The sequence below is a fragment of the Ornithodoros turicata genome, chromosome 4, assembly GCF_037126465.1.
Source record: "Ornithodoros turicata isolate Travis chromosome 4, ASM3712646v1, whole genome shotgun sequence".
In the NCBI taxonomy this organism is placed as follows: domain Eukaryota; kingdom Metazoa; phylum Arthropoda; class Arachnida; order Ixodida; family Argasidae; genus Ornithodoros; species Ornithodoros turicata.
The window spans coordinates 48,413,984-48,425,385 of record NC_088204.1 but is presented as its reverse complement, the minus strand read 5'-3'; the positions used below and the strand labels follow the sequence as shown (position 1 = coordinate 48,425,385).

At 45.8% G+C, this 11,402-nt stretch overlaps 2 protein-coding genes across 3 annotated transcripts; both read right to left on the bottom strand.

The window, feature by feature from the left end:
• Positions 1–6,361, bottom strand: LOC135393120 (thymidine kinase, cytosolic-like). 2 transcript variants are annotated; one of them, XM_064623664.1, is made up of 7 exons: positions 6,280–6,361; positions 5,416–5,447; positions 5,211–5,324; positions 4,948–5,041; positions 4,804–4,893; positions 3,788–3,907; positions 1–339 (listed from the first exon to the last, which is right to left on the bottom strand). In XM_064623664.1, exons 2-7 carry the CDS (start codon positions 5,430–5,432, stop codon positions 223–225), a joined length of 552 nt encoding a protein of 183 aa, XP_064479734.1. In that variant the 5' UTR covers positions 5,433–5,447; positions 6,280–6,361; the 3' UTR covers positions 1–222. The 2 variants fall into 2 exon arrangements, with proteins under 2 accessions (XP_064479734.1, XP_064479733.1); XM_064623663.1 differs by lacking the exon at positions 6,280–6,361 and adding an exon at positions 5,646–5,838.
• Positions 6,362–9,780: 3,419 nt separating this feature from the next.
• Positions 9,781–11,022, bottom strand: LOC135393119 (uncharacterized). The gene has a single exon (XM_064623662.1). The coding sequence runs from the start codon at positions 11,020–11,022 to the stop codon at positions 9,781–9,783; it is 1,242 nt and encodes a 413-aa protein (XP_064479732.1).
• Positions 11,023–11,402: the final 380 nt, after the last annotated feature.

Here is an 11,402-nt window from a genome sequence, read left to right as displayed (position 1 = left end):
TTAGTTTCAAGACATGCACTTTTTATTTACAACCAGCCCAAGTATTACAGTGTGCACACACATACAAGATCCATAAAAAGCCAGATTAATTGTGGTGATAAGACGCAAATGTGAGGTAGCAAATATTGTAATGCATACCGCAGCTGGCAGTTACTGCACTACTGACAAAAGAGGAGTGCATGAATTTTAAAATGGGGCTCATTATAACAGAGTAGTCAACGATTAACATGCTGTGGGCCTTGTAGAGGATGAGTCTGGACTATTTCCAACAGTGTCCTTCTTGAAATAGCATTTTCGACAGACAGCCATGTACTTATCTGCACCACCGATCACTTCAACCTGTAATAGTGTGAAAATTTTCAAATGGAGAGGCTGTCATCTGTGCATTACTTTTTAATATTGACACCTGAACTGCTATGAAGTCAGAAACAGTGGAATGGCCAAAACTATTTCCATTCACTCCTATTAGAAGTTTTCTCAGCTTTTCTTGTCACTGTAAAGCTTATAACATAGCATTCACAGCAAGGAATTTCTTCATAGTATGCCGGTACAATTCAATATACAGGGTGCCTACCAAACTGCAGCTTTCAACTTCCCTGACTTTTCCATGTTTTCACTGACTATTTCAAGCGAATGCCCCGACAAAAACTTTGATGCCTGTTCCTACGTTTCAATACAGATCCCTAAAAAAACAGATCATTTATGGAGGAGTATTAGTGAGGCCAGGGGCGGCGGAATGTTATGAGTTGAGGGGGGGACAAGCCCCTGGTTGGCACCCCCCCCCCTGCCCCCCAATGTCCCAACCCCGATGTACTGCAGTATCTGTGATTAGAAATTCTTGGCGTGATAAGGGGAGGAACATCCTTTAATCTCTTGCTGGCGTTGGCATACATGTGAGCACACACACACCAGTGTTATACGTATCGCCGCTACAAGTAACGCCATTACAGTAATCCATACTTTTTCGGTATCGGAGTGCGTATCACGATACTTTTTTAAATCTATATCGGAAAAGTATTTCCATTACAAATTTACAGTAATGTGATCTCCGTATCGTTACCGATACTTTTTAGTGCCACACCCTTTCTTCACCAACCATATTTCTCACTCTTATTCATTGTCAATGGTCCGCTTAGCCGTTGACAAGAAGCCTGTGGACACACCTACTTGCTCCATAACCGGAATTATGGAATTATAATACCAAACAAATGTTCACTGTCTTTCTTTGATACTGAAGGAAATATCAAAGCTGTGTTCGACAAAAGAGTTGAGGTCAACGAACAGCAGTCAAGCCCTTGACAGTGCACTCTGGATTCCACTGCTAAGCTGCCATGTCGCACTGAGTCACGCTCTCCTCGTTTTTTTTTTTTCCTTACAAACAAAGAAACGCTCACATATACTGTGGCATTGTTGACTTTGGATAGGATTCCTCGTTCATTGGACTCCACGGTACATGTGTTCCTGATTTGTGTGTTTGATCTGATAATTACTAACGTAATTGTCACACTGGCCTCTGTCAGCTGCCAGAGTGACCACGACCTGCAAGGATGCCAGAAGACGACTTCGAGGACCAGCTATTGATAAAAGTAAAGCATAATGAGCTACAGATGAAATATGCTGTTTTTTTTACTTCAAAACTTTTCACATTAGCGACAGTTCTATGCTGCATCATCTTCGTATTTCAAACAAAAGTATCCAGTTACTTTTTTAGTAACTATAGCGGTACTCCGTTACTTTGAAAAAGCAGTATCGATATCGGTATTTCGACACTTTTTACTCAAGTAACGAGTATCGGTATCACGATATCATATTTCGTTAACGGGTACAACACTGACACGCACACACACACAAAGAAAAAACACACAAGTCAACGATCCGGCACGCAATGTAGATACTTCATGGCTTCCCGAACACCGCTACCCTGAAGCTCTTTCGGAGGATGAATTCCTTGATGACAGAATTATCATCCAAACTGTCCAGCCTTTTGTCCCTTTGTCCTATGGAGGATCTCAGAAATGTCTTCACTCTGTGTAGCAGTGAAAACAATCGCTCGGGTGTTGCGGAGCTGGAATGACTTTTTCAGTTTGACTACGGATTTCACAAGATGCATGATTACAGGATTGTTTGCCCCCGAGATATTTTGAATTAGCCCACTTGAGCCCTTTTCCACCTGGTGGTAATGACAATTTTGCACCCCCCCTGGAATATCAGGAGGGACAATGTACACACCCCCCGTTCCGCCGCCCCTGAGTGAGGCTGCCTTACTTTTCTGCCTCTGAGCTTATTGTTTTGCCAATGCTACTCTCGGCAACGTTACTATGTGTGGCCGCTCAACCAGATGTGGCGGCCCGTGGACAACGACGATGATGTGCCACTGCAGCTGACAGCCAGTTCTACAGGCACCATCCTAGCATGAGGCCAGGAACATTGCCCGCTGGGACATTCCATCACAGCCTGTCAGGACTCACGTAGGGGAATACAACCTCTTCTACATTTGGTGACTGGAACAGCACCCACCTAATGAAACACACTTATTGGCACTCGCAATTCACTGTGCATCGTAACTGCACTTGTCTGCGATTTTCCAACTTGCGCAGCTTTTTGGCAAATTCCCTGACTTTTCCAGTCGCATTAAAGTTCCCTAACAATTCCCTATTTTCTAGGTTGGTACACACCCTGATATAGTAGACATTACATACAGTCGACCCCCGTTTATCTGGACTTGACTGTTCCCAGAAAAATGTCCGGATAGCGGGGCATCCGGATAAGTGAAACACTGCTGCCCACAATGCCTATATTTATTTTGTGATGCATATGAAACTGCCCATACTCATTTGCGCCATATTACTATAAGCGCAAAGTTCTCTTAAGCTCTTAGTTATGGCACTAACTTGTGGAACAGCATTCTTTTGCTCAAAAAACGCCAAAGCAGTTGTGAGCGCATTTCTTGCCTCTTGAAGTGTCACCACACGTGCTTCTTCAGTGTTGTCATCTGATTCATGGCTGTCGTCAACTGCAACTGACAATATCAACCGAGTGTTCATCAGAAATGATGGCACATGTTTCATCATGCCCGTCCACATCGAGTGACTGGAGATCTGCTGGAGGACTGAATTCCCTTTCGTCCTCTGCAGCTTCAAATGCAGCACCACATGGGTACAATGGGAAAATCCTTGAAGCAGGGCACGGAGTAGTTCACTCTAGCCTCAAGGTTGTCGCCTCAACCGTGGAAAACTGTAGGTCGCACACTGGTTCTGACCCCAGACTGGATAAGTGAAGCAAGCTGTTGGGAACTTTCCTATAATTAAGATTCTTGTCTGGACCTGGAAGCTGAAGCCCGGATAAATGAAACTAAAATGCATAGACTGATGTCTGTACCCACGATTTTTGTCCGGATTAGTGAAGCCTGGATAGACGGGGTTCGACTGTACCTGTTTAAATGATGGCTTAACTGCAATTTTGTGGATTCTAAGAGAGTAGCAGAGGATCCCAACATGCAAAGCAGACTGTGATGCTACATGGGCGAGTTCCAAATAGCAAACTCTGTCTCTATTTCTAACTAACCTCTTAACAGCTTAGTCTTTCAGGTGGAATCACACCCAAATGGCTTAATTGGTTTGTGGTCCTAAATTTGAACATTCGACAAGTCGACCTCATCAAAAAACATGCAAACAGAAAGTTGCACAATGAGGTGCACTTGTCATAAGGTACAACTGTTAGACAGTTAAATGCCTTGCTTTATCCGGTAGACTAATTGATATAGAACTAAAATGGAGAGTTGCAGCACCTCAGTTTCATAACCCAGTCGTTTGGTGTAGGCAGCATCAGAATAGCAGATCATGCAGACTGCAGTCAGCTTAATAATGCTTTCAGACAAAGGTACAAGCTCCAAAATGTTTGTGAAACCCTGAAAGACAAATGCTTTATTCAGACAAATGAGCAACGATATCCAACTGCTAAATGCACAGGTGTGTAAATAGGGTGTAATGTGTAAATGAAGTCACAGCCAATTGTCACGTAGGCCCAGGCAGACGAGCGAGTTATTTTTGCAGTTTGTGTATGAAATCGTACGGAAGAAAAAGTTTGTGTGAGAATCTGCACCCTGTGTGTTAGTGGTATGTGGCCTACTGTCAATAAAAATGTTGATGAGCAATCAGTGGCGGATCCAGGGGGTTTAGTTTTTAGGGGTCAGTTTATACATTGGATTTACTCCTCTCCTCTACCCCGCTACGCACTCCGACCAAGAACCCCCCACCCCACCCCAAAAAATAAAAAAAAATAACAAGGGTCTGGATCCACCCCTGTGAGCAATCTACTTGACATGTACATGCAGGAGGCTGTGGATTGTTCATTGACATTTTTTAAGCAAATATGTGTCTGCAAGAGCAATGAACTAAAATAAATGATTCACATTCTGTGCAGTTTTTGTACAAACTGGCTATCTTGACTTGCCACTACTAAAAAGCATCAGCTGAAAGTAAACTGCACAACAATCTGCTGATAGGTGGCAGAAATACAGTGGTGATTGAGAGTTTTTATTTTTTTGTAAATTCCCTGGACACATCTTGTAGAGCAGGCATGTTCAACAATGCAAAATGTGCAACGAAGGCGGTCGAGGCAATGCTTCAAGAAACGTCGCTATATAAGAAGAGCAGCATTTTGGCAACATTTCTTTCCAACGATCAGTTACATGAGTTTGGTTAAGATATATCAAATTTGGAGAAAACTTGTTTCAATTTGGGTTTCCACTATTCACAAGCCAAGAAGCCACACACCTGTTACATGTGAAGATAGTACGCTTACCTTCCTCTGGTATGTTCCATCTAGTGCAGCTATGATGACAACTTTGCCCAGTTGTGCCATCTCTTCTGCAAATTCAACAACATCTGGGAACTGCGAGGAAGAGCTGTTATACTGTGCTCTCAAACTTGTCTCTCTCACACTTACAAACTGCCCTTCGTCAATACCAAACACCCTCACTTCATCTGTGTTAAACGCTGTGTCTCTTAAACTTGTGGATTTTACTGCAGGCATAGCTTGTCTGAAAATGTACAAAAGCACGTTTGAGCAGAGGTTGCCGCAACACGTAGTACACTGTTTCACAATGTCTTTCTTTTAGGAATGTTGCGGGCACAAAAGCTACTAAAGGCAAACGGGACGAAGGATGCTTTAATAAAGAAAGGCCTTCCTCCAGCGGCAAATTGTCTCACCTGTCATGTGTGCATATATTTTCGTTATCGTATCGGCAGTCTCTTGCATACTTTACTAACACACAATTGTGGTTCGCAAGTTGGTATCTCTTCATTCGCCGCATAAGTTCGGTTCTGCGACAGAACAGAGTAAAGAACTGTTGTCAATAGGATCCACAAACCAGTGCACAATTACTCGATTCAAGAACAGAAAACAAACACTTGCGTTTTCCCGGAGAACATCGGCCCCAAAATAAGCTAAAAGAGAGTTGGACAAGAAGGTTTTAAAATACAACAGAGTAACAGACAATTTGGTCGGCTCTGCTGAAAGCCACATTGTCGTTCCACCCATCTTCGCGAACAAGATGACTAAAGTTACCCGTCTGCACCAAAATGACACGGACGACACGACAACAAAAGTCACCCTCCTGCACGCTCTATAAAACACTCCTGTACCTGAATTTGCCCAGAAGGGCTAGAACCACTGCCCCTGACACCTCCAGCAACGTCATAGTTGGTAAATATAAGCATGACAGTGGTTATGAAATAATGTGCGAGGTGAGCGAATTATAGCGGCAACAAAACAAGGCACGATGACCACTTCTTTTTGGCGCCAGTTTTACCGGATTACATTTGGATTCATCACTGTCTTAAATCGATGTCGATTTTGCCCCTGCTAATTCGCATGCTAACGTAAAGTCTGCACTCTGCAGTGGCAATCTTGTTGTCATAGATATTGTACGTGTTTTTGTAATGCGTCTGTTTATTATCCCTGTTGCTTTCTAAAAAAACAGAGAAGAAAAGTATAAGAATTCCGTTTCGTTTTCAGGTTCAGGTTCGCCTTATATAGTGACTGTAGGTTCGCCTAATCCCTTTTACAACAGGGCAGACGTCCACAAAAAGGAGTCACAGGCGAGTCTCCAAGCTCTCATACTCTCATAAGTGGAGCGAGGAATTTGACAATGAAATTGGGAATGGACCTTTTTCAGCAGGTCCCCCAAGGTCGCCATTTTCCCATGTATTTGTTCCTATCCCGATGCGTGCAATGCCGGAGGCCGCCCTTAGATAGAGGCAGGTCCCCCAAACTCACCTCGGAAAAGCGTGCAACTATGGTGAGCTAGCTCACCATAGTGCAACGAAGAAGGCCGCCACTAGATACCCCACTGTTGCCGTTCCGGATCACTTCAGCGCGCTAAGTTTAGCGGCAAAATGTTTTTGTTTTTTCTGTGAATGAATCTAGTCTTTATATGTCCAAATAAAACGCGTATAACAACTTTCTCTGTCGTGTTTCACTTTTTGGTCCCGTTTTTAAACGTGTTGAGCGATCGGAAGGATCTAGTGCACGGCTGCGTGCATCACATAGCGTACCTGTCGTACCAGGCGCCGCAGGCGCTGCAGTCGTCCATTTCTCCTTCGGTGACTTGGTCTGGCTTGGATCTTTAGCGCGCTACAATCCACGCAAGCCAACGTCTGGTAACAATGGGGTATCTAAGGGCGGCCTCCGGCATTGCACGCATCGGGATACGAACAAATACATGGGAAAATGGCGACCTTGGGGGACCTGGATAGAGGTGTGCGCCGCCGCGTCGAAGTGCCGCCGCCGGAGGTCGGGCCCTCGCCGTCGCCTCCGTACAAAAACTGTCGGCGCGCCGCCGCCGCCGCCGATGTTGAAAAATCGGCGCGGCTGTGTAATGTGCCTATTTTGATCCACTTTCTATAAACGAATATCTCACATACCTAATATTTTGTTTGTTTTTCTTTCGTCTTAGGTTCCAGGCTTCATTTGTGGTGTTTTTAGCAGTAACAATGTCATCTCCTGATATGCTGTTTATGCTTTAGAGTTTCGTTTCATAGTCGACCCTGGAGGCACAACTCCAGGAAAACTTGTCATTCAATTCTTGCAGGTTGTTTGCCGGTCATCCACCAACACCATAGCACTGGTCATTATCCATATACAGGGTGTTTTGTTTTTGTTCGTCACAGAATTTTTGTTTAAAAAATAGCGGAACGAAATACATGCCGCTTTTGAGTTGGTCAGGCGAATATTATCTCGAAGAAAGTATGTAATTATAAGATCATTAATTACCTCAAATTCATTAATTCTTTAATTAAGGGATTTCGCGTAAAAACGGGATAGCAGAACGGAAGATATTCATCGTTGAAAGCCATTCCCTGTTTAAGAAATTCTTAAACACGCACGTGTGTTGAAATATACGACGCTGAATGTCGCTATGCAAATGAGCCGAAACAAGAAGTACGCAATTTCCGAGCGCAGAAATGACGCGACCTTCGCCTTATCTGGCCAACAGCTTAGCGCCTACACCAATCAGCTCGATCGCTCCAAAGCACTTGGTCCTCTCACGTGGATTGCCCGTCGCTCTTTCTGCGCTCGAAAAGTGCGTAGCAAATAGTGCATTTTGTGTGTGCCGGCGAAAAGCATACAGTCAGAGAGGGTGTTTTCAATCGCGGAATTGCGGGGCTTATAATGCGCGCGAAGCATGACAGACACAACCCACTCGTTCCGGACAAGTTTGTACTGTAAAACCCTTTAATTTCGCGAGACCTTAATTTTCGCGAATTTTGCGAATCGAGAAAATTCGAGGAACTCGAGGAGCGCGCGAAATTTAGTTGTTGCGAATATATCCCTACTCGATTCGCGAAAATTTAGGGCTGTGAAATTATTCATATATATTCATGATAACTACAGCCTCTGCAAAAATACTGTTCAATGACGTGGTGGGTGCGCCTTATGTCATATCGTTTGCTAACGTTCGCATATTTTTATGGTTTCCCAAAAAGAGCCACTGGATCAGTGGACAGAGCTTTCACGCGTCGCCGTCCTGTGAACGTTCAGCACTCGCTATAACTGTTACGTGTAGTTGCCATTAAAGTGATGGCTCGTCGTTCTGATTACCTACCTATGTTGTTTTCTCCAGTGCTTAACGCGCACTTAACGCGCCCAGTCGAAGGTCTTGGGCGACGACCTTCTTGAAGTGCTTTACTTCTCCTAATGTTCCTTTGTGTGTTCGGTTTTCTTTCATAATACTATCCAGTGCTGACGCACTTGTTTGGTGCAAGGTACAGTAAATACTGCCACCGTCGCGGTGTCTATGATGGAGAAAACACCCCCGCTGTGAGGTGTTCGTGCGTCCCCGTTTGAGAAGAGAACATATTGACAGCCCACGGGGCGCACGCCGATATGACAGCATCGGCTGACGCCGCTGACGCCGCCGGGCCTTCAACGTGCTCTACGCCGCCGCCGAAAAAAATGCCCACGGCGCACACCTCTACCCTTAGATACCCCATTGTTACCAGACGTTGGCTTGCGTGGATTGTAGCGCGGTAAAGATCCAGTTCAAGCACAATCCAAGCCAGGCCAAGTCACCAAAGGAGAAATGGACGACTGCAGCGCCTGCGGCACCTGGTCCACCTGGTACGACAGGTACGCTATGTGATGCACGCAGCCGTGCACTAGATCCTTCCGATCGCTCAACACGTTTAAAAACGGGACCAAAAAGTGAAACACGACAGAGAAAGTTGTTATACGCGTCTTATTTGGACATATAAAGACTAGATTCATTCGCAGAAACAACAAAAACATTTTGCCGCTAAACTTCGCGGGCTGAAGTGATCCGGAACGGCAACAGCGGGGTATCTAGTCGTTGCACGCTTTTCCGAGGTGAGTTTGGGGGACCTGTTTTTGAGAGCGGAAAAGCGCCTCTAGCGGGAGGAGTCAGAATCAGGGTTGGTGGCTCGCGCGACGGGCGGTGTCTGCACATTTGGTCGAACGCCGTGTGATTGGAGACATCTGATCGAACCCCGTTTGGTCGAAAGCCGGTTGATCGCCACCGTTTGTTCGAAATACTTTTGTTCGAAGGGAGTTCATTGTGTTCACACCTATTTTTCTGTAACTTTTGACGGTACACTCTGAGCGTACGGAGCAGGCAACCAGTGTCATCCGCTTTCTTTCTTCTTTTTTTTTCTTTGCTTTTCTTTGCGACGCAATGCTGTCAATGCTGTGCGAGTCAATGCTGGGGGGCACGGTGGTAGATAGTAAGGTCATAGCCTCCTATATACTTCAATGCCTGCCCAGTTGAGGCGGAACGGCCGTTCAGCGCACTATGCGGCGGCGGCGCCACATGCCTGGGGTTGTGACGATCATATCGCTGCGCTTGCTGGCGCATGATGTTTCGGTTTCGTGTCGAATGTGTCGAGCGTCGTCTGCCACCGCGTATACGCCGAGATATCTCGACGCGCCCCAGGTCACTAAAACCGCGTGGAAAGGTTCTCCTTACCTGTACCAGGAGTCTCTTTTTTTCAGTTAGCAAGGTCGCATCGTTTAAATTCGTTTCTTGGGTGGAAGAATTGCGGTTTTTCGCTATAACTTTTGATTGGTGAGGTGCACTCCGTGTTCGGAACATATACTACAGCATCAATTTCTGTGGCACCTTTAGTGCAATGTGCGCACCATTTTTCGCACAGATGACTTTCCCATACACACGGACTTTTTCTTTTTCTTTTTTTTTTTTTACGGCGGCGCTGTCCTGATCATCACATGTCATCAATGGAATAAAATCGGAACTTACCGTAGTTAGACCTTGAGTGCCTTCCTCGAAATCGGCTTCGCAAAGAAGATCTTTGCCAGATCGCATTTGTCCGTGACAGTCATGGCATAATTTGTTAGGACTGGTCTGAAGAACTTCGTACACAGCATGGTTAGTAAACGCCTGTGATGCTCGGAAGCAGGGCACTTAAGCTCGTCGCGTCCTGTGAGGACATCCACTGCGTTGTTAACAGCTTGCTGAAGTGGTGATTTTAACTTCCTACCCCTACAGCTGAGGAATGTCTCTATGAAGTCTTTCAGACCAAAGAGGATGTGCATTAAGCTATAGGACGGGTACAGGAGGCCGCCCCGGTCTTGGTGGTGAATTAGTCTGTCAGCTGGAGCACAAGACTGTGGTTTCACGAGCATAGCAAAGCACAGGTCGCAGTCGAGCTTTTCCTTTACGCAGCGCGCAAGGTACCCTCCAACCATTGACAAGGCTGCGTCGTCGGGAGTAGCAAGACGTCGTTGAGGGTTCGACAGGCTTCGTTCGAGTGCTTGACAGGCCTGCTGTGGGAAACGACTCGATACGATTTCTTGGAGTGCTCCATGAGGGAGCGTAACGTCCGAGATGGTGCTGTCGTCGTGCAGGACGTTACTGTTTGCAGACACTGAAATTATTCCTGTCACGAGAGCCTTTTCTATCCCTGAGACAACAGTTCTGGCATCGGTCTGGTCATTGCTTCCAGAAGATTTCCTGAGCCACCCGAAGAAAGACTCGATTGGGTCGGACGACATTTTTCGTGTGAGCACAAACTTAAAGGAACATTCCTCCAGAAGGTACCGTACGCAGTTGACGTTCGACAGCGTGGTGAATACGAGGCCTTCATAAGTCTCCTGGCTTAGGAATTGCTTTTTTGTGCTTTCTTTCTTCATGGTGTTAAGGTAGCTGAGGAAATCGTCTTCTAGCCAGCCAAGGCGCTCATCACCGGTATGGCGGTACTCTTTGCATTCAGGCCGATTCTGGTGGATATGCTGTGTACAGTTACTCACGTCCATGAGCAGGAACCAGCGGTGAATGATTTCCATGAATTTTATGGTGGAAGCAGCATTCGCAAAGCTGAGGTCACAGGCATGGCCAGCCTGTTCTTGAAGACATTTTAGGGCTGCTGACACCGGTGTGGACAGAAGCTGGACAGCGCGTTTCACGTTCATTTTTTCCAAGTTTGTTGGAAATACGTGTTTCCGCGTTAAGAATCGAACGGGCTTGACCGTACTGTTCTGCTGCATTTTGTACAGGTTCTTCACGTGTACTGAGGAGATCTGCCCGTCCTTTCCAAGATCACGTGCTAAGAACTGTGACCGGACGTTCTTCAGGAGGTGGCACTGGTCGAATGCTAGGAAGAATTTTCTTGTCGGGTCATTTGGATGCTTGATGATGTGCGACAAGTTCCCACCGCACAGTAAGCGCATAGCAAGGACATTGACCTTGTGGTTGTCCGTTACGATGCGAACGACCTCGAACCCGACCTTTTCCACCTCTTGTAAAACGTAGAGAATAATCTCATGAAGCTGAGAGCCGGTGCAGTTTCTTGTCAGAAAATATCCTACTGGAATTCTGAGAGGGCGCGAGAGTCCATTCAGAACGAAGCATAGGAGGGCATTGGCCA